Source organism: Carcharodon carcharias, chromosome 2 (genome assembly GCF_017639515.1).
Source record: "Carcharodon carcharias isolate sCarCar2 chromosome 2, sCarCar2.pri, whole genome shotgun sequence".
NCBI lineage: Eukaryota > Metazoa > Chordata > Chondrichthyes > Lamniformes > Lamnidae > Carcharodon > Carcharodon carcharias.
In genome coordinates this window covers 193,207,720-193,231,552 of record NC_054468.1, presented here as the reverse complement: position 1 = coordinate 193,231,552, position 23,833 = coordinate 193,207,720, and the positions used below count along the sequence as shown (strand labels likewise).

Below are 23,833 nucleotides of genomic sequence, written 5' to 3'. Positions count from 1 at the left end.
TTCCTCACAAAGGAAGGGATTCTTACAAGTTATTTTGAGAGCGTGTAACAAAAATAAATGTTTTGTAATAGGCTGTTAAACACTAGGATTTTCCTGTAAACTGAGCCAAATAAACAAAACTGAATAAAAATAATATGTTGATACAAAGTAACTTATGCCTCTGAAATAAAGCATTAATTTACAAATGAGAACATGGCACTAGTGTGCACCATCAACAAGATGTACTGCAGGAACTCACCAAGGCTGCTTAGACAGCACCTTCAAACCCATGACCGCTACCATCCAGAAGGACAAGGGCAGCAGACAATGGGCTAGGATTTTCAGCTCGGCATGCGGGCGCGCGCTCAACATGCCCGAGTGTGAAATAGTGCACGATGATGTCAGGCGAGCACCCCGTCACCGCAAACTCGCGCAATATTTTGGCTAGCAGGCGTGCACGAGTCAGCAGCACACCCGCTGACAATTAAGAGGCTTATTAAGGCCCTTAAGCATGTAATTAAGCTGAATTTTTTGCTGCTTGGTCAACCTTCTGGTTGGCGGCCCTTACATTTTTTGCGAAACCTCATTCACAGGTGGGATGAGGTTTCCTCCAGTAAATAAAAAAAAACATTTTTTAACTCATTTTTAACATGTCCCTCTTTATGTGACAGAGTCACATGTGGGGACATGTTTATTTTACTTGTTGATTCTTCATTTTTCATTTAAAAAATCTTCAGCTCCCTGAGGCAGCTCTGTGCCTTCAGGGAGCTTTCAGTGAATGCAACCCTGCGCATGCACAAACTTCAGCACTCGCTCTCCTCCTGCCCCATCCCAGCAGCGCTGAGGCTCTCAGTGCACATTTCACGCTGGCTGGCTGTTAATTGGCCAGCATGAAATCACAGTCAGGGCCCGATCAAAGGTGGCAGACCATTTTGCGGCTGCTCCCTGGCCGGCCCACCTGACAAGGGGAAAATCCTGCCCATGGGAACAACAACACCTGGAAGTTCCCCTCCAAGCCTCTCAACACCCTGACTTGGAAATATATCACCGTTCCTTCTCTATTGCTGGGTCAAAATCTTGGAACTCCCTTCCTAACAGCACTGTGGATGTACCTACACAATATGGACTGCAGCAGTTCAAGAAGGCAGCTCATCACTATCTTCTCAAGGGCAATTAGGCAATAAATACTGGCTTAACCAGCAACGCCCACATCCCATGAATGAATAAAAAAAATGGTGTTACACACTGATGATGTTACATTTTTAGACGTCAATGCTTTTGAATTTTCTGTACTCAGGTCAGCATCCAACATTAGGAATGTTAAATCTTAAATAACATTCAAAAAATGGATACATGTTGACAAGGTTAGGCTTTGAGAATTCTAACAAGGTGATCTCCATAAAAAAACCTACGTTCTCCAATTGGTTTCTTTCTCCAATTTACTCTATTTTTGAAATAAATAATTCCCTTCTGACAATTTCATGGGTCCCAAGTACCTTTACGAACCTCACCTAAGTGACCATTATTCATGTGTGTCCCGTGACAGTTAAATGCAGCAAACTGTTTAACTGCAGGCTGAAATATTTCACCAAACATCATTGACACTTCCAGCAAGGATTGCTGTGTAGTTACCTGAAGCAGAAATTCTGGCCAGTTTACTATAGACCAGGCATGTGAAGCCATTTGTTGCACCCTTACCACTGCCTTGATAAAGGGCTTCTTAGCACAGTTTAGTTTCTGGAGGGTAAGGGTTCATAACCAGAAGTCATGGTCCACATTGGCACCAATGATATAGGTAGAAAAAGGCATGAGATCCTTTAGGCTGAGTTTAGGGAGTTAGGAAAGAGGTTAGCGAGCAGGACCTCAAAGGTAGTAATCTCTGGGTTACTCCCAAATCCACGTGCTAGTGAGTATTGAAATAGGAGAAAACACTAGATGAATGTGTGGCTGGAGAAATGGTGCAGGAGGGAGGGCTTCAGATTTCTGGGGCATTGTGGCCGGTTCTGGGGAAGGTGGGATCTATACAAGCCGGACAGTCTACACCCGAACAGGACCAGGACAAATGTCCTTGCAGGGAGATTTGCTAGTGTTGTTGGGGAGGGTTTAAACTAGACTGCCAGTGGGATGGGAACCTGAGGGCAGATTCAGATAGGACAAATTCAGAGCAGGGAGCGGGAGACAGAAAATTAGCCAGTAGCTCTGCAAGACAGAAAAAGCAAAGGTTAAAAAGTGTACAGCTCAGGAATTTGGCAGCGTTAAAAGGTATATATTTAAATGCAAGGAGTATAGCAAAAATAAAGCCGATGAGCTGAGGGCACAGTTAGACATATGGCAGCATGATATCATAGTTATAACAGAAACTTGTCTTAAAGAGGGGCAAAATTGGCAGCTCAACATCCTTGGATATAGGGTGCTCAGACAGGATAGAGAGGAGGGTAAAATGGTGGGGGTGTAGCATTATTGATTAAATAATCAATTACAACTGTGAGGAGGGATGATATACTAAATTAATCATCAAATGAGGGCATATGGGTTGAGCTCAGAAATAAAGGGGCAGCGACACTACTAGGAGTGCACTATAGATCCCCAAAGAGTGAGGGAGATAGAAGAGCAAACATGTAGGAAAATTCTGAGTACAAAAACAAGAGGGCAATAATAGTTCAGGGCTTCAACTACCCTAGTATCACTGGGATACGAACAGTGAAGGGCACAGATGTCAAATAATTCTTCAACTGCATTCAAGAGAACTTATTTAACCAGCATGTAAGAAGCCTAATGAGAGGGAGCGCAATTCTAGATTTAGTCTTAGGAAATGAAGCTGGGAAAATGGATGAAGTAGCACTGGGTGAATATTTTGGAGACAATGACCAGATTTAGCATAATTATGGAAAAGGATAAAGATAGAACAGAAGTTCTATCCTCATCAATCCTCCTTGTTACTTCCTCAAAAAATTCAATTAAGTTAATAAGACATGACTTTCCCTTAACCAAACCAGGCTGACTATCCCTGATTAATCCTTTCCGAAAATTCTAAACTGGGGAAAGACAAATGTTATGAAGTTGAGAGACGATCTGGTGAAAATGGACTGGTTAAAGCTACTTGAAGAGAAATCAGTGAGACCAGTGGGAGGCATTCAAAAGCAATATTACGAACAGAGTGTGGACATGTCCCCACAAAGGAAAAAGTTGGTACTACCAAACCTAGAGCCCCTTGGTTATCTAGGAGCATACAGGGTAAGATAAAGAAAAAGAAAACTTATGACAGTTACAAAAAATTAATATATTAGAAAGCTTAGAGGAGTATAGAAAATATAGGGGTGAAGTAAAAAATGAAATCCGGGAAGTAAAGAGAGGATATGGAAGAATATTGGCAGGTAAAATCAAGGAAAACCCAAAGATGTTTTATCAGTAAATTAAGAGCAAGAGGATAACATCCTCTTTCAGGGATGTACAAGGCAACTTACGTATTGATGTAGAAGATGTAGGCAGGGTTCTTAATGATTACTTAATCTGTCTTCAAAAGGAAAGGGATGAATCAGACATTCTAGTTAATGATGAAGGGTTGTTTAATGTTGTTTAAAAACGGTGCAAGAGATAAGCCAAATTATAGGCTGGTCAGTCTGTCTTTAGTGGTAGGCAAACTATTAGAATCAATTCTGAGCCACCATAAACTGCCACTTGGAAAGGATTAATCAGGGATAGTCAGCCTGGTTTGGTTAAGGGAAAGTCATGTCTTATTAACTTAATTGAATTTTTTGAGGAAGTACCAAGGAGGATTGATGAGGATAGTGCAGCAGATGTGGTTTACATGGATTTTAGTAAGGCATGTGACGAGGTCCCACATGGCAGGCTGGTCAGAAAAGTAAAATCCCATAGGATACAGGGGTATGTGCAGGCTGGATTCAAAATTGGCTCAGTAATAGGAAACAAAGGGTAATGATCAACAGATGCTTTAGCGAATGGAAAGTGTTTTGCAATGGTCTTCCTGAGTGTTGGGTCCCTTGCTATTTGTTGTATATATTAATGATTTGGACTTAAATGTGGGAGACATTTGCAGATGACACAAAAATCAGCCATGTAGTTGATAGTGAAGCGAATAGATGTGGATGCCAGAACTATATCAATGGTTTGAATGAGTGTGTGGAAAAATGGCAAATTGAATTCAACCCAAAAAAGTGAGAGGAAATGCATTTGGGGATGGCAAAGCAGTGAAATACTCCATAAACAGGAGGATATAGAGACGGGTAGAGGAAGTAAGAGACCTTGGAATGTATGTCCACAGGATCCTGAAGGTGGCAGGACAGGTAGATAGGGTGGTAGAGAAGGCGTATAGAATACCTTCCTTTATTGCATGAGGTAATGAATACAAAAGCAAGGAGGTAATGCTGGAACTATCTCAAATGTTGGTTAGGCCACAGCTGGAGTTTTGGTCAACATATTTCAGGAATGACATAATTAGTCTGCAGAGAGTACAGAAGAGATTTATAAGAATGTTGCTGGGGTGGAAAATTATAACTATGAGGAGAGATTAGGTAGGCTAGGGTTGTGTTTCTTGAAACAGAGGAGTCTCGAGGGATGACTTGATCGAGGTATACAAAATTATGAAAACCTAGAGAGATATGAAAGACTTGTTTCCCCTGGCGGAGAGGTAAATTACCAGGGGGTATAGAATTAGTGTGATTGGTAGAAGGATTAGAGGGGATATTCGGAAAAACATTTTCACTCAGAGGATGGCAAGTGTCTGGAATTCGCTGCTTGAATTGGTGGCTGAAGCAGAAACCCTCAGCTCATTTAAAAGGTACCTAGCTCTGCACCTGAAGTGCTGAAAGGCTATGGGCCAGGTGCTGGAAGGTGGAATTAGAATGGGCGGCTAGTTTTTTTTTCAGCCAGCAGACATGATGGGCTGAATTGTCTCTTTCTGTGCCATAATTTTTCTACGGTTTAATGGTTCAAAGGCTGAATATTGAACGTGGGATGTTTCTGGTCTATATAATTTTGATGAGCCACAAATGGGAATTTTAAAAATATCTTATAGTATTCCTGGGTGGGTTGAGGAGCAGAAAGAGTTAACATGAAATCCTCTAATTCCCCCTTGTTTTCTCTTTTTAACAAAAGCTTGAACAAGTAGCTTCAAAAACTGTATTTGAAATGCAAGTCCAAAAGCTCAACTCCTACAGTGTCCAGTCAATATGAACAGAAGTATGAAATTACGTACCAGAAAAATAAAAGTGCACTTTTAAATGAATCTTTTTTTTAATAGAAATTTTCTGGCACTTTTAAATAACATGGTTATTAATAGATGTACAACTGTCAGAAGGGACAGTGGAATAAAGTTAGAACAAATATAAATCTCACTGGGTATCAATTAACAGGTCATGAATTGCACTGAAGACCACAGGTCATTTCCAACATTAAAAAATTATACATAACACATGGTTCTATTGTCAGTTTGAATTCACAACAATCAGGGGACACTTTTTAAACCCCTTCATTGGATCTGGCATCTCAATTAAACAAGGCTTCTTCTGCCAAATTTCTCACATGCCCCATTTTTTGGTTACATTTAGATGTTTTAAATGCTCTTCAATATGCTTAGGTTCAGGGAAGGTTGCAGCATTGGCAGTTTTGAAGGCTTCCCAACGCTCAGCTCTGCGTTGTGCTGCATGACCTCTTTCCTGCTCCACGGTCATCCAGGGTCGGCTCAGCCAGTACTCTGTCTCCCTTTCGATCTCCAGTCTTTTAATTACATTACGCATCATTTGCCAGGTAATTTTTCTAGGCCGTCTGTACTTTCCTATCCACTGTTTGCCTGGAATTCCTTTCCGAAGCAAAAATGCTGTAAGAAACATTTTGCCACAACTTTACCTTGAAAGAAAGAGTAAACATCAACAATTAGAATATAATTTGTAGTTAAATATTAAAAATTAAATACCTTCTTGCATACAAGGGGAATTTAAAAATTACTGAAAAACAAAATAGAAAACGACAGATGTGAGGTTCAGCAATTAACCTGTTAAAGAGACAGCCAACCTGTTAAATCTGAACAGCTGGACAAAAAAACCTCCATACCGGCAAAGTGCCTCAAAGGTTGATCTTACAATTATAAAATGCCTTTTACATTTCCAGAGGCTCCCAAATCACTTTGCAACCAGTTAATGACTCTTGAAATGCAGTCACTGTTGTTATGTAGATAAATGTGGCAGTTCATTTCCACAAAACAAGGTTCTAGAAACAGCAGTGAGATTAAGTGATAATCAGATAATTCACTTCTGAGCCTATTGAAGAAGTAAAAAATGTTTGCATTGACATTGGGAGAACACGCCACTTTCCTTCAGGGCCTTTTATATCCACCAAAGAGGGTGGATAGGACCTATCCAAAAGACACCACCTCCCAGTAATGCTACACTGCCTCAATATTTGTAGTCAAATCCAGGCCCTGGAGTGGGACTTAAACCCATAACCTTCTGACTCAGACGAGATTGCTACCACTGAGGCAAGCTGACACTCAACTTTTACAGTATACTGACAGAATCACTAATTAGGAAATATACTTTGTCAGAAATTTTGAAAACTAGTCCAGTGCTGAGAATTCTTCTGCCACTGGAAACAACAAAATACAGCAATGCTCTAACGTGCTGCCATTTCTTTAGGGAGCCAATTCCAAAATTACATAAACGTTAGTAAAAGAGTTGTAGATAATTATTTGGTCAATTGCCCGGTACATTTATGCTTTTGCAACTGTATTGAAATAAGGTTCTGCTTATAGAGCTAGATGAAGTAAAGGTGGGAGGAAGCTTCTGTGGAGCAGAGACATTAGACCAGTGGGCCAAATAGCAGGTTCAGAGCTGTAAATTTGCTGTAATTATCACAGTGCAACACACTATAATTTTTAACCAAATCAAGTTAATAAGTTTCACAAAATTTGAACCTCTCCAATCAGGCTAACACCTGTGCCACAGTAGTGAAACAGAGCCAATCAAGTCGCAAATGATCCTCTCTGATGGTGGTGCACTAACCTTCGCAACTGCTCTGCAACCTTTGTCATGGCAACCATACCATCCTCCTCCAAGCCCAGTTCAGTCTTTGGACCCTATCACAAACTCTAATCCCTCAACAATACGCCAATACTGGGGAGGCAGTGGCGTAGTGGTATTGTCACTGGCCTAGTAATCAAGAATCCCAGAATAATGCTCTGGGATCCAGGGTTCGAATCCCACCATGCAGATGGTTGAATTTGAATTCAATAAAAATGTGGAATTAACAGTCTAATGATGACCATGAAATCATTGTTGTAAAAACCCATGTGGTACACAAATGTCCCTTTAGGGAAGGAAATCTGCCGCCCTTACCTGGTCTGTACTACATGTGACTCCAGGCCCACAGTAATGTGGTTGACTCTTAAATGCCCTGTTGTATCAAACAACTATGAAGCCTACAAGGAATGAAACCAGACAGACCACTTGGCATTGACTTAGACACCGGAAGGGACAACGGCAAACTCAGCCCTGTCGACACTGCAAAGTCCTCCTTTCTAACATCTGGGAGCTTGTGCCGAAATTAGGAGAGCTGTCTCAGACTAGTCAAACAACAGCCTGACATAGTCATATTCACCAAATCATACCTTACAGATAATGTCCCAGACACCACCATCACCATCCCTGGGTATGTCCTGTCCCACCAGCAGGACAGACCCAGCAGAGCTGGCGGCATAGTGGTATACAGTCAGAAGTCCTCAACATCGACTGCGGACCCCATGAAGTCTCATGGCATCAGGTCAAATATGGGAAAAGAAACCTCCTGCTGATTACCACATACCAGCCACCCCTTCAACTGATGAATCAGTGCTCCTCCATGTTGAACACCACATGGAGGAAGCACCAAGGGTGGCAAGAGTGCAGAATGTACTCTGGGTGGGGGGGCTTCAATATCCATTACCAAGAGTGGCTTGGTAGCACCATCACAGAATGAGCTGGCCGAAACCTAAAAGACATAGCTGCTAGACTGGGTCTGCGGCAGGTAGTGAGGGAACCAACAAGAGGGGAAAACATTCTTGACCTTATCCTTACCAACCTGCCTGCCATATATGCACCTGTCCATAACTGTATCAGTAGGAGTGACCTCCGAACAGTCCTTGTGGAGATGAAATCCTGTCTTCACATTGAGGGTACCCTCAATGATGTTGTGTGGCATGAACACCGTGCTAAAAGGGATAGATTTCAAATAGAACTAGAAACTCAAGACTGGGAATCCATGAGGTGCTTTGGATCATCATCAGCAACAGAATTGTACTCGAACACAATCTGTAACCTCATGGCCTGACATATCCCACAGTCTACCATTACCACCAAGCCAGGGGATCAACCCTGGCTCAATGAAGAGTGCAAGAGGGCATGCCAGTGCAGCACCAGGCATACCTAAAAGTGAGGCATCAACCTGATGATTCAACAACTGTACTATTTGTGTGCCAAACAATGTAAGCAGCATGGGATAGACAGAGATAAGCAATCCCACAACCAATGGATCAAACCTAACCTCTGCAGTCCTGCCACATCCAGCTGTGAATGGTGGTAGGCAGTTAAACAGCTCACTGGAGGTGGCGGCTCCACAAATATCCCCATCCTCAATGATGGAGGAGCCCAGCACAGCAGTGCGAAAGATAAGGCTGAAGCAGTTGCAACAATCATCAGCCAAAAATGCTGAGTGGATGATCCATCGCGACCTTCTCCGCAGATCCCCAGCATCACAGATGCCAGTCTTCAGTCAATCCGATTCACTCCACATGATATCAAGAAATGGCTGAAGACACTGGATGCTGAAAAGGCTATGGGCCCTGACAATATTCCAGCAATGTTACAGAAGACTCATGCTCCAGAATTTGTCGCATCTCTAGCCAAGTTGTTCCAGTACAGCTACAGCACTGGCATCTACCTGGCAATGTGGAAAATTGCCCAGGTATGTCCCGTCCACAAAAAGCAGGGCAAATCCAACCTGACCAATTACTGCCCCAAGAGTCTACTCTTGATCATTGGTAAAGTGATGGAAGGGATCATCAACAGTGCTATCAAGCGGCACTTGCTAAGCAATAACCTGCTTGCTGATGCTCAGTTTGGGTTCTGCCAAGGTCACTCGCCTTTTGATCTCATTACAGTCTTGGTTCAAACATGGAAAAAGGGGTGAGCCCCAGAGGTGTGATAAGAGTGACTGTCCTTGATATCAAGGCTGCATTTGATCAAGTGTGGCATCAAGGAGCCCTAGCAAAATTGGAGACAATGGAAATCAGGGGGAAAACTCTGTTGGTTGGAGTCATACCTAGCACAAAGAAAGATGATTGTGGTCATTGGGAGTCGATCGTCTCAGTTGCAGGGCATCACTGCAGGAGTTCCTCAGGGTAGTTTCCTCGGCCCAATGATCTTCAGCTGCTTCATCACTAACCTTCCTTCATAAGGTCAGAAGTGAGAATGTTCGCTGATGATTGCACAATGTTCAGCACCATTTGAGACTCCTCAGATACTGAAGCAGTCCATGTCTAAATGCAGCAAGGCCTGGACAATATCCAGGTTTGGGCTGACAAGTGGCAAATAATATTCACGCTACACAAATGCCAAGCAGTGACCATGTCCAACAAGAGAGAATCTAATGTTGTCCCTTGATATTCAATGGCATTACTATCATCGAAAGCCCCACTATCAACATCCTAGGCGTTTTCACTGATCAGAAATGCCGTGGCTACAAGAGCAGGTCAGAGACTAGGAATCGTGTGGCAAGTAATTCACCTAACTCCCCAAAGCCTGTCCACCATCTACAAGGCACAAGTCATGTGTTTGATGGAACACTCTCCGCTTGCCTGGATTAGTGCAGCTCCAACAACACTTAGGAAGCTCAACATCGTCCAGGCCAAACCAGCCCACTTGATTCACACCCTCTTCACAAACATTCACACCCTCCAGAACTGACACACAGTGGCAGCAGTGTGTACCATCTACAAGATGAATTGCAGGAACTCAACAATGCAGCACCACCCAAACCCATGACCATTACTATCTAGAAGGACAAGGGCAGCAGACAGATGGGAACACCACCACCTGGAAGTTTCCCTCCAAGCACATAACATCCTGACTTAGAAACATATCACCATTCCTTCACTGTCGCTGGGTCAAAATCCTGGAACTCTCTCCCTAACAGCACAATGAGTGTATCTACACTACATGGACTGCAGTGGTTCAAGAGGGAGCTCACCACCAACTTCTCAAGGGCAATTAGGGATGAGCAATAAATGCAGGCCTAGACAGTGATGCCCACATCCCATGAATGAATAGAAAAAAAAATTTCCATTCCCTTCCCTAGCCACTGTCTTGCACCGAACCAGACTGTTTGCAGCCTTGGGGTCCTTTTTTGACTCCAAGCAGTTTATAACCCGAAAGCTTTTCCACCACAAAAACAGTGCATTGAAATTCTCATTTATATCCTTGTTGCCTCTAGACTCTACTATTTCAATGCTCTTCTGGCTGGCCTCCCATCTTTCACCCTCCATAAACTTCTGCATCTCCAAAACTCTGATGCTGATACCCTAGGCTGCAACAAGTTCTCTTCAGCTGCCTATATTGGCTCCAAGGAAATTTAAACTTAGTGTTCAAATCCCTCTGTCAAATGTTGCTATGGCTCAATTAATAGCACTCTCACCTGAGTCAGTAGATTGTGGGCTCAAGTGCAACTCCAGAAGTTTGAGCACGATAATCAGGGTTTACGCTCCAGCACAGTACTGAGAGAGTGCTGCACTGTCTGCCATGTTGTCTTTCAGGAGAGATGTCAAAATGACATCTGTTTGCCCTCTCAAAGATGTAAAAGACTCCACAGCACCAGTTGAACTAGTGCAGGTCAGTTCTCCCCAGTGTCTAGACCAATATTTATCCCTCAACCAACATCACAAGAAACAGATGAACTGGCCATTATTACATTGCTGTTTGTGGGATCTTGCTGTGTGTAAATGGGTTGCTGAATTTTGTACATTACAACAATGACTACACTTCAAAAAGTCGCTCCACAACAATTTGGATATTCTGAAGTCATGAAAGGTGCCATAGAAATGAAAGATCTTTCTTTTTTTAACTCTCCTATCTCTACAAGAACTCTGTTCCTCCAACTTTGATCTCATGCATTTCACACCCTCTTCATCCCAACATTGGCAACTGTGCCTTCAGCCATCTGCAACTTAAGGTCTGGAATCCTTCACTAAACCTCTCTTCCTCTGTATCTTCCTTTAAAGGCCTCATTGAAACCTAACTCTTTGGCCAAGCTTTTGAATATCCCATCTAATAACTTCTCATTTGGCTGCGTCACTCTGAGTACATCCCTGTTTAGTTCATTAGGATATTTTCCTATGTTCAAAATGTTATATAAAATGCAAGTTGTTGTTACTGCTAACTTTCAGAAATTAGGCTAGTAACATGTCAATATTTGCAATAAGTCCCTACATGTAAATATGAAAATCTTTGCCTTTATTCTATATACAAGGACTATACTAAAGCACACATGGTAGACACTAAGGTGATCAACAGAATATGATTTAAATTAGATTGACCTAATAAGAACACAATTTATCAAGACTTTTCAATTGTGTTAAAACCATACCATTACATAAATTTAAGTCATTTAATTCAAATTACTGGATCAATTGGATGCAAATCGCACTAAAAATCTCTCAATTGCTGACTTATTCCAGTTGCTGAATTTGAATTGCTAGATAATTGATCCACTTTTCCCCATAAAAATTATCAGGAGCAAATTGCATCCCACAGGTCCACATTTGCGAAATTAATTCGAGATGACAACAGAACAAATAAGTGAACAACAGAAGGACTGAAGTACAGCAAACAATGTTGCAAAGACAGAAATGGAAATATCATGCCGATCGATAGGATGCAAGGACTGAACCTCGATGTTGGAGTGAACAGGATGTGAGGTTTTGGTCTGACTGTGTGCATGAATGAGTGGTTGGGGGTTTTTGGAAGAGGAGGAAGTGAGTGGTGAGGGGCAAAGCAATGACTTCCATAATACAGATGTTCGCCTGGAGAAAATCAGAGTTAAATAGTCAGATAGACTCTACAGCACTGAAACAAATTACTTGACCCAACTGGCCAATGCCAGGGTTTATGTTCCACACAAGCCTCCTCCCACTTTACTTCACCTAACCCTACCAACATATCCTTGAATTCCTTTCTCCCTCATGAGCTTAATTACCTTCCTCTTAAATACATCTATGCTATTTGCCTTAACAACTCATGTGGTAGCAAATTTCATATTCTTAATACTCTTCAAGAAAAGTTTCTTCTGAATTCCCTAATGAATTTATTAACAACTATTTTATACTGTATTATGAGCTCTAGTTTTGGACTCCCCACAACAGGAAACATTTTCTTTATATCTATCAATTCAAAATCTTGAAAGAGCTCTATCAGTCACACCATAGCATTCTTTTTTCTAAAGTGAGCCCCAGCCTGTTCAGCCTTTTTTGATAAGTTCTGGTATCATCTTTGTGAATTGGTTTTGGACCTTCTCCAATACCTATCCTTTTTAAAATATGGTGACCAGAACTAAGTACAGTACTTCAAATGTGGTTTAACCACGGTTCTATAATTTAGGGCTGGTGCTGTTCCCTGCATTTCTCTTGCAGTTGCCGCGCGATGAAGATCATGTTTGTTGTGCCTCTTAGCGAGCGGAATCCACATTGTGACTCTTGAAGGAGCTCTTCAACCACAGGGAGACGGCATTTGAGAATTCTTGTGATGACCTTTACTGTGGCTGACAGCTGAGAGATTCTGCTATAGTTAACACAGTCGGACTTGTCACTTTTCTTGAAGATGGTCATGATTACGGCGTCTGAGATCTCCTGGCATGCTCTCCTCCATTGAGATAAAGGCCATGTATTCGTGCCAATCATGCTTCTCTGCCATGCTTTAGTGCTTTGGCAGGGATTTCATCTACTTCTGATGCCTTGTTGCTCTTTAGCTGTTGAATGACCCAATTCACATTTGGACGGGCTGTGTCATCGTACCAACACTCTTCTCGATCTTCCTTGCCGCAATGCCCCCTCTCACCCTCAGCAAGCTCCCCACAGGAATGGAGCTAAACTAACAACAAGTGAGAACCTGTTCAACCTCTGCTGCCTGCAGGTCAGACCCAAGGCCATCCCATCCTCTGTCACTGAACTACATCATGCAGATGACGCTTGCGTCTGCGCACACTTGGAGGCTGATCTCCAAGCCACTGTCAATACCTTCACCGAGGCGTACGAGAGCCTGGGCCTAACACTAAACATCCTCAAGACAAAGATCCTCTATCAACTTGCCCCCTTCACACCGCTTTGCACCACCCCCCCCCCCAACTCCTCCCAGGTTATCCAAATCCACGACGAGGCCTTGGACAACGTGGACCACTTTCCATATCTTGGAAGCCCACTGTCAACAAGGGCAGACATTGATGACAAGGTTCAACACTGCCTTCAGTGTGCCAGCAAAGTGTTCGGCTGCCTGAGGAAGTGTGTGTGAAGACCAGGACCCCAAACCCAACACCAACCTCATGGTCTACAGAACAGTAGTGATACCTATAATGAAGTTACTAATGTATATAATGTTGTTGGAAGTTATTTTAAATTGGACTGTAGTAGGGTCTGTGTCAGTGGGTGTGTCTTAATTGGATTAAAGCCACCTAGTGTGGTTGCTTGACATACAGTAGTTTTGAGATGTTAAACAGTGAGGTAGAGGGTACATTTGCTTTTGTTGAATAAACCATTTTCAAAGATTGGGGGTGAAATCTTGCACCTAGCTAGGAGACACCAAGCAATATGGCTACATTACCAATAAAATTGGTACTATGAAAGAGGTTTCATTGTTAAAAGAGATGGAGCTCAAAGGGCCTGGTGATACAATGAGAATTTACATTCAAAGGGAAGGTTAGGTATAACCCGAGAGACGTTTGTGTGTGCAGGTCAGGGGCATATAATATCTAAGCCGCCTGTAAGCCTACAACTGCGCGAAGGAACCAAACAGAAAGGAACCTAATTTTGAATTCATAAGATAAACTGTGCTTTGCCTGGTGTCTGCTAAGTCTATGGGTTATTGTTTTGTGGAAGATTACCTGGGGAGTGATTAATTTGGGGGTTTGTTTAAAAGTTATGGTAGTAATTTGTAGACATGTATATGTTATTAAATTAATAAATATTTAATTTAATTTATATAAAACACCTCAAGGCCTGGTGGTTTTTTTCTCTAATTCAGAGCTGCATCTCAAACATACCAATTGAAAATAAAGGTTATGACAGTTGTTTAAAAATTCCCTCTGGGATTTTAAATAACTCAGCCTTTACCAACTGCTGTGTCATAACATACCCGCCCTTATATATGGCTCAGAGATGTGAACTATGAACAGGAAGCATCTCAAAACTCTGGAGAAGTACCACCAGCACTGCCTCCGCAAGATCCTGCAAATCCATTAGCATGATAGGCACCGTCAGTATTCTTGCTCAGGCCAACATCCCCAGCATCAAAGCACTGACCACGTTCAATCAGCTTCGCTGGGCAGGTCACAGCGTGTGTATGCCTGACACGAGACTAAAACAAGCGCTCTACTCAGAGCTTCAACACGGCAAGCAAGCCCCAGGAAGTCAGAGGAAACGCTCCAAGGACAGCATCAAAGCCTCCTTGAAAAAGTGCAACATCACCACCGACATCTGGGAATCCCTGGCCCAAGACCAGCTAAGTGGAGAGAAAGCATCCGGGAAGAGCTGAACACCTCAAGTCCCATCGTCAAGGGCTAGCTGAAGCCAATTGTCAACAGTGAAAGGAATGCGTGGCAACCCAGAAACCCCACCCATCCGTTTCCCCCTAACACCATCTGTCCCACCTGTGACAGAGACTATAGGTCGCACACTGGACTCTTCAGTCACCTGAGGACTCATTCTTAAATCAGAAGCAAGCCATCCTCGACCCTAAGGGACTGCCCAAGAAGATACAAATTTAATAACCTCTGCCTTTCGATTCTGCTCTTCATGAAATGAACCCCAGTACTTATTTAGCCAGCTTGCTATGCATTCTGCTACTTGTCCCAACTCCATATGCTTTGTCTTTAATCAAGAGTCTACTATACAATACCTTATTAAAGACCTTTTGAAAATTCAAATATTTTATACCTATTGCATTACCCTCAGCAACTCTTTCTGTTACTTCTTTGAAGACTTCAATAAGGTTGGTCAAGTATGACCTTACATTTTGAAACCAATATCCACTCATTATTACAGGAGTGTGAACCCTCGGCGCAGGGGCTGGATCTGGCCCGCAGTGAAGTTACAAAAAAATATATCATGTGCATATGACTCTTGACTCACTGCCTGGACAGGGGTGGGTGAGAGAGAGAGTGGGAAAGGAGAGAGGGAGCCAACAAGTGACACATAGAGAGAGGGGGGAGGAAAGGGGAAAGTAGGGGGAGGGAGGAAAAGGGGAGAGAGAGGTGGAGGCAGAGGGGGAGGAAAAAGAATGGGAAAGGAAAGCAAGCAAAATGTTTAGCTCAGCCATCGCATTAAAGCAGGGGTGGGAAGCCCCCCACCCCAGCCGCCATGGGCAGATCCAGCTCATTGCCTTTTTCATCCAGCCCACAGTGACATTTCAAAAAAACATATCACATGCATATGTCTCCACCATTTTAGGCCTCACACTTCCCAGCCCATCTCCCGAGAGCGGTCAAAATCCTGCCCCCATGCCTCCAAGTGCTATGCTGTGGACCAGCCATCGCCATGTTCCGATGCCTGAGCCTCGGCTGCAGTCCTCAGAGGCCCAGGCTGCGTGGAGAGAGCAAAGCCCGAGCTCTGGGAGCAGGAAAGCAGGGCAAGGACAGGAAGCTGCCAGTTGCTGGTTGAGTAGGGAGGTGAGAGAAAACCAGGGCGGGGCGAAGAAAGGCAGCAGGACACCTGGCTCCATCAGCAGCTCCCCTCCACCTCCAGCTCCACTGGGTCCCAGTACAGGGGGTCAGTCCTGCACACTGAGCTAGAGGCCCATGCGCAGCCTCAGACTGGGAGCTGACCAGAGCCTTGGGTCGTTGAGTCACTGTATCATCGCCAAATCAGCAAGGGGTGGGGCAGAGCGGGAAAGGAGAGGCAGCGAGAAGGGCAGGGAGCGGCAGGCAGACCGTGGGAAAACAGAGGTGGACAGGGACAGGCAGAGCGGGAAAGGAGAGGTGGACAGGGACAGGCAGAGCGGGAAAGGAGAGGTGGACAGGGACAGGCAGAGCGGGAAAGGAGAGGTGGACAGGGACAGGCAGAGCGGGAAAGGAGAGGTGGACAGGGACAGGCAGAGCGGGAAAGGAGAGGTGGACAGGGACAGGCAGAGGGGGAAAGGAGAGGTGGACAGGGACAGGCAGAGGGGGAAAGGAGAGGTGGACAGGGACAGGCAGAGGGGGAAAGGAGAGGTGGACAGGGACAGGCAGAGCGGGAAAGGAGAGGTGGACAGGGACAGGCAGAGCGGGAAAGGAGAGGTGGACAGGGACAGGCAGAGCGGGAAAGGAGAGGTGGACAGGGACAGGCAGAGCGGGAAAGGAGAGGTGGACAGGGACAGGCAGAGCGGGAAAGGAGAGGTGGACAGGGACAGGCAGAGCGGGAAAGGAGAGGTGGACAGGGACAGGCAGAGCGGGAAAGGAGAGGTGGACAGGGACAGGCAGAGCGGGAAAGGAGAGGTGGACAGGGACAGGCAGAGCGGGAAAGCAGAGGTGGACAGGGACAGGCAGAGCGGGAAAGCAGAGGTGGACAGGGACAGGCAGAGCGGGAAAGGAGAGGTGGACAGGGACAGGCAGAGCGGGAAAGGAGAGGTGGACAGGGACAGGCAGAGCGGGAAAGGAGAGGTGGACAGGGACAGGCAGAGCGGGAAAGGAGAGGTGGACAGGGACAGGCAGAGCGGGAAAGGAGAGGTGGACAGGGACAGGCAGAGCGGGAAAGGAGAGGTGGACAGGGACAGGCAGAGCGGGAAAGGAGAGGTGGACAGGGACAGGCAGAGCGGGAAAGGAGAGGTGGACAGGGACAGGCAGAGCGGGAAAGGAGAGGTGGACAGGGACAGGCAGAGCGGGAAAGGAGAGGTGGACAGGGACAGGCAGAGCGGGAAAGGAGAGGTGGACAGGGACAGGCAGAGCGGGAAAGGAGAGGTGGACAGGGACAGGCAGAGCGGGAAAGGAGAGGTGGACAGGGACAGGCAGAGCGGGAAAGGAGAGGTGGACAGGGACAGGCAGAGCGGGAAAGGAGAGGTGGACAGGGACAGGCAGAGCGGGAAAGGAGAGGTGGACAGGGACAGGCAGAGCGGGAAAGGAGAGGTGGACAGGGACAGGCAGAGCGGGAAAGGAGAGGTGGACAGGGACAGGCAGAGCGGGAAAGGAGAGGTGGACAGGGACAGGCAGAGCGGGAAAGGAGAGGTGGACAGGGACAGGCAGAGCGGGAAAGGAGAGGTGGACAGGGACAGGCAGAGCGGGAAAGGAGAGGTGGACAGGGACAGGCAGAGCGGGAAAGGAGAGGTGGACAGGGACAGGCAGAGCGGGAAAGGAGAGGTGGACAGGGACAGGCAGAGCGGGAAAGGAGAGGTGGACAGGGACAGGCAGAGCGGGGAAGGAGAGGTGGACAGGGACAGGCAGAGCGGGGAAGGAGAGGTGGACAGGGACAGGCAGAGCGGGGAAGGAGAGGTGGACAGGGACAGGCAGAGCGGGGAAGGAGAGGTGGACAGGGACAGGCAGAGCGGGGAAGGAGAGGTGGACAGGGACAGGCAGAGCGGGGAAGGAGAGGTGGACAGGGACAGGCAGAGCGGGGAAGGAGAGGTGGACAGGGACAGGCAGAGCGGGGAAGGAGAGGTGGACAGGGACAGGCAGAGCGGGGAAGGAGAGGTGGACAGGGACAGGCAGAGCGGGGAAGGAGAGGTGGACAGGGACAGGCAGAGCGGGGAAGGAGAGGTGGACAGGGACAGGCAGAGCGGGGAAGGAGAGGTGGACAGGGACAGGCAGAGCGGGGAAGGAGAGGTGGACAGGGACAGGCAGAGCGGGGAAGGAGAGGTGGACAGGGACAGGCAGAGCGGGGAAGGAGAGGTGGACAGGGACAGGCAGAGCGGGGAAGGAGAGGTGGACAGGGACAGGCAGAGCGGGGAAGGAGAGGTGGACAGGGACAGGCAGAGCGGGGAAGGAGAGGTGGACAGGGACAGGCAGAGCGGGGAAGGAGAGGTGGACAGGGACAGGCAGAGCGGGGAAGGAGAGGTGGACAGGGACAGGCAGAGCGGGGAAGGAGAGGTGGACAGGGACAGGCAGAGCGGGGAAGGAGAGGTGGACAGGGACAGGCAGAGCGGGGAAGGAGAGGTGGACAGGGACAGGCAGAGCGGGGAAGGAGAGGTGGACAGGGACAGGCAGAGCGGGGAAGGAGAGGTGGACAGGGACAGGCAGAGCGGGGAAGGAGAGGTGGACAGGGACAGGCAGAGCGGGGAAGGAGAGGTGGACAGGGACAGGCAGAGCGGGGAAGGAGAGGTGGACAGGGACAGGCAGAGCGGGGAAGGAGAGGTGGACAGGGACAGGCAGAGCGGGGAAGGAGAGGTGGACAGGGACAGGCAGAGCGGGGAAGGAGAGGTGGACAGGGACAGGCAGAGCGGGGAAGGAGAGGTGGACAGGGACAGGCAGAGCGGGGAAGGAGAGGTGGACAGGGACAGGCAGAGCGGGGAAGGAGAGGTGGACAGGGACAGGCAGAGCGGGGAAGGAGAGGTGGACAGGGACAGGCAGAGCGGGGAAGGAGAGGTGGACAGGGACAGGCAGAGCGGGGAAGGAGAGGTGGACAGGGACAGGCAGAGCGGGGAAGGAGAGGTGGACAGGGACAGGCAGAGCGGGGAAGGAGAGGTGGACAGGGACAGGCAGAGCGGGGAAGGAGAGGTGGACAGGGACAGGCAGAGCGGGGAAGGAGAGGTGGACAGGGACAGGCAGAGCGGGGAAGGAGAGGTGGACAGGGACAGGCAGAGCGGGGAAGGAGAGGTGGACAGGGACAGGCAGAGCGGGGAAGGAGAGGTGGACAGGGACAGGCAGAGCGGGGAAGGAGAGGTGGACAGGGACAGGCAGAGCGGGGAAGGAGAGGTGGACAGGGACAGGCAGAGCGGGGAAGGAGAGGTGGACAGGGACAGGCAGAGCGGGGAAGGAGAGGTGGACAGGGACAGGCAGAGCGGGGAAGGAGAGGTGGACAGGGACAGGCAGAGCGGGGAAGGAGAGGTGGACAGGGACAGGCAGAGCGGGGAAGGAGAGGTGGACAGGGACAGGCAGAGCGGGGAAGGAGAGGTGGACAGGGACAGGCAGAGCGGGGAAGGAGAGGTGGACAGGGACAGGCAGAGCGGGGAAGGAGAGGTGGACAGGGACAGGCAGAGCGGGGAAGGAGAGGTGGACAGGGACAGGCAGAGCGGGGAAGGAGAGGTGGACAGGGACAGGCAGAGCGGGGAAGGGAGGGACAGGGACAGGCAGAGCGGGGAAGGGAGGGACAGGGACAGGCAGAGCGGGGAAGGGAGGGACAGGGACAGGCAGAGCGGGGAAGGGAGGGACAGGGACAGGCAGAGCGGGGAAGGGAGGGACAGGGACAGGCAGAGCGGGGAAGGGAGGGACAGGGACAGGCAGAGCGGGGAAGGGAGGGACAGGGACAGGCAGAGCGGGGAAGGGAGGGACAGGGACAGGCAGAGCGGGGAAGGGAGGGACAGGGACAGGCAGAGCGGGGAAGGGAGGGACAGGGACAGGCAGAGCGGGGAAGGGAGGGACAGGGACAGGCAGAGCGGGGAAGGGAGGGACAGGGACAGGCAGAGCGGGGAAGGGAGGGACAGGGACAGGCAGAGCGGGGAAGGGAGGGACAGGGACAGGCAGAGCGGGGAAGGGAGGGACAGGGACAGGCAGAGCGGGGAAGGGAGGGACAGGGACAGGCAGAGCGGGGAAGGGAGGGACAGGGACAGGCAGAGCGGGGAAGGAGGAGAGACAGGCAGAGCGGGGAAGGAGGAGAGACAGACAGAGCGGGGAAGGAGGAGAGACAGACAGAGCGGGGAAGGAGGAGAGACAGACAGAGCGGGGAAGGAGGAGAGACAGACAGAGCGGGGAAGGAGGAGAGACAGACAGAGCGGGGAAGGAGGAGAGACAGACAGAGCGGGGAAGGAGGAGAGACAGACAGAGCGGGGAAGGAGGAGAGACAGACAGAGCGGGGAAGGAGGAGAGACAGACAGAGCGGGGAAGGAGGAGAGACAGACAGAGCGGGGAAGGAGGAGAGACAGACAGAGTGGGGAAGGAGGAGAGACAGACAGAGTGGGGAAGGAGGAGAGACAGACAGAGTGGGGAAGGAGGAGAGACAGACAGAGTGGGGAAGGAGGAGAGACAGACAGAGTGGGGAAGGAGGAGAGACAGACAGAGTGGGGAAGGAGGAGAGACAGACAGAGTGGGGAAGGAGGAGAGACAGACAGAGTGGGGAAGGAGGAGAGACAGACAGAGTGGGGAAGGAGGAGAGACAGACAGAGTGGGGAAGGAGGAGAGACAGACAGAGTGGGGAAGGAGGAGAGACAGACAGAGTGGGGAAGGAGGAGAGACAGACAGAGTGGGGAAGGAGGAGAGACAGACAGAGTGGGGAAGGAGGAGAGACAGACAGAGTGGGGAAGGAGGAGAGACAGACAGAGTGGGGAAGGAGGAGAGACAGACAGAGTGGGGAAGGAGGAGAGACAGACAGAGTGGGGAAGGAGGAGAGACAGACAGAGTGGGGAAGGAGGAGAGACAGACAGAGTGGGGAAGGAGGAGAGACAGACAGAGTGGGGAAGGAGGAGAGACAGACAGAGTGGGGAAGGAGGAGAGACAGACAGAGTGGGGAAGGAGGAGAGACAGACAGAGTGGGGAAGGAGGAGAGACAGACAGAGTGGGGAAGGAGGAGAGACAGACAGAGTGGGGAAGGAGGAGAGACAGACAGAGTGGGGAAGGAGGAGAGACAGACAGAGTGGGGAAGGAGGAGAGACAGACAGAGTGGGGAAGGAGGAGAGACAGACAGAGTGGGGAAGGAGGAGAGACAGACAGAGTGGGGAAGGAGGAGAGACAGACAGAGTGGGGAAGGAGGAGAGACAGACAGAGTGGGGAAGGAGGAGAGACAGACAGAGTGGGGAAGGAGGAGAGACAGACAGAGTGGGGAAGGAGGAGAGACAGACAGAGTGGGGAAGGAGGAGAGACAGACAGAGTGGGGAAGGAGGAGAGACAGACAGAGTGGGGAAGGAGGAGAGACAGACAGAGTGGGGAAGGAGGAGAGACAGACAGAGTGGGGAAGGAGGAGAGACAGACAGAGTGGGGAAGGAGGAGAGACAGACAGAGTGGGGAAGGAGGAGAGACAGACAGAGTGGGGAAGGAGGAGAGACAGACAGAGTGGGGAAGGAGGAGAGACAGACAGAGTGGGGAAGGAGGAGAGACAGACAGAGTGGGGAAGGAGGAGAGACAGACAGAGTGGGGAAGGAGGAGAGACAGACAGAGTGGGGAAGGAGGAGAGACAGACAGAGTGGGGAAGGAGGAGAGACAGACAGAGTGGGGAAGGAGGAGAGACAGACAGAGTGGGGAAGGAGGAGAGACAGACAGAGTGGGGAAGGAGGAGAGACAGACAGAGTGGGGAAGGAGAGACAAACACAGAGTGGGGAAAGTGGAGACACAGACACAAGAGTGGGGAAAGTGGAGACACAGACACAAGAGTGGGGAAGGTGGAGACACAGACACAGATAGAGTGGGGAAGGAGGAGACAGACACAGACAGAGTGGGGAAGGAGGAGACAGACACAGACAGAGTGGGGAAGGAGGAGACCGACACTGACAGAGTGGGGAAGGAGGAGACCGACACTGACAGAGTGGGGAAGGAGGAGAGACCGACACAGAGTGGGGAAGGAGGAGACAGCCACAGACAGTGGGGAAGGAGAAACAGACATAGAGGGGAAGGAGGGCGAGAGAAACTCGCTCAGTTTTTTCCGATTTATTTCCCACTACAACTTCGCCTCACTCAACGTCCCCTTTACGCGGGCATTGGAAACGTGCAACAAACGCGAAAGGCTGGGAGCAGCTGAGGCAGAATCAGAGTCCGGTTCATGTTGGGGGCGGCAGCCCCTCGCCTGAGCCGGAGAGTTTACAACCTCCCTCTTTCTGTGAAAAGAATTACAGGATCCTCCCACTTCTCCGGCCAGGTTCGCTTCTTAGATCTCTCACTCACCGGCCTCTCACTCTGTCCACTAACCAGCTCCGCAGAACCAGAAACCACCTCGGAATAACCCTTCATTCGATTGGCCCACGCCGCCACAGACTGCACAAGCAAAGGGCAATACTATTGGCTACCTCCGGCAATCGGCATTCTGATTGGTGGCTCCATTCGATTGGCTGCTACGGGTGACACCTTGTACTAAAAGACCCTGAAAGCGGCTCAGCTCCGATTGTTTGGAGAGGAAACTGCAGGTGGATTAATATCAAGCTAAAACGCAAACAGAATTACCTGGAAAAACTCAGCAGGTCTGGCAGCATCGGCGGAGAAGAAAAGAGTTGACGTTTCGAGTCCTCACGACTCTTCCACGGAACTGAGTGAATATAAGGAGAGGGGTGAAATATAGAGATAAAAACAACAAAACTGCGGATGCTGGAAATCCAAAACAAAAACAGAATTACCTGGAAAAACTCAGCAGGGTCATGAGGACTCGAAACGTCAGCTCTTTTCTTCTCCGCCGATGCTGCTGGACCAAGGTGGAGTTTGGGGGGGGGGGGGAGTAGAGAAGTATCAAGCTAACTCAAGTCACACTTAGGTCCGGCGGTACCGAGAGATAGACGTTAATATAACCTGTCTCAGCTATCGCCAGGATTGGGGTCGTTTGTTTGCCGGCAGTGGGAACTCACCCGAGCTTAGCCACCAAGGACAGACTTTTCTGAACGGCTGGAGGAATAGGGTCTATCCCGCCGCTGGACTCGTGTAGAGTTGCTCTGCCGTAAACTCCGACTGGCCCTAATATTGCCTGTCACACATAACATGGTGTGTCACCCAACAACCACCCACTATCCCTCATCATCCAACATTTACACACCCCACGCCCAGCCGTGGCCCCCTACCACCCCCCCAATCATCCCCCCTGCCCCCCCACCCCCCATCACCACCTAAACACCTCTGGACACACAACCTGCTGTCCTGGGAACCTCCAGTTCTGAGTAGTGCAATTCCTTCAGGAATTGGTGTCAGACATACGAGCGACATGTAGCGAATATGGTTTTGAGTGATTAGTGCCTTGATGCTTGGAACATTAGCTTGAGAGAGGATGCTGTTATTGGACTGCCTTTATTTCCACTGGATTTGGAGGATCTTGCGAAGGCACCAGTGGTGGTAATTCTCAAGTGCTTTGAGGTGCCTGTTGTAGGTTGTCCAAGTTTCCAAAACATGTAGGAGAATTGGGATCACTGCTGCCTGGTAAACTATTACCTTGGCCTCAGGTTTGAGATCCTGGTCTTCAAATACTCTTTTTCCCAGTCAGCTGAAGGCTGAGCTGGCACATTTGAGGTGATTATGAATTTTGTCCACATTTTCCTGGATCTCGCCATTGGATCTTAATTGATGGGGGAAGGTGTAGTGTTGTGGGAGATGGTTGGAAGAGGACCTTGGTTTTTGGGTATTTAACGAAAGGCCCATTTTCTCATATGCTTTGAAGAAGGAGTCAACAATGACCTGGAACTCAGTTTCTGAGTGAACCCGCACACAAGTACCAACTGCATAATGGAGCCCAATAACTGAAATCGGAGTGATTTTGGTTTTGGATTGAAGGTGGCATAGGTTGAACACTTTCCTGTCT

The 23,833-nt window shown here is 48.7% G+C and overlaps 1 protein-coding gene across 1 annotated transcript; it reads right to left on the bottom strand.

Moving 5' to 3' along the window:
* Positions 1–5,213: 5,213 nt before the first annotated feature.
* mrpl57 (mitochondrial ribosomal protein L57) lies at positions 5,214–22,312 on the bottom strand. Its single transcript, XM_041181285.1, has 2 exons — positions 22,222–22,312; positions 5,214–5,844 (listed from the first exon to the last, which is right to left on the bottom strand). Exon 2 carries the CDS (start codon positions 5,826–5,828, stop codon positions 5,517–5,519), a length of 312 nt encoding a protein of 103 aa, XP_041037219.1. The 5' UTR covers positions 5,829–5,844; positions 22,222–22,312; the 3' UTR covers positions 5,214–5,516.
* Positions 22,313–23,833: the final 1,521 nt, after the last annotated feature.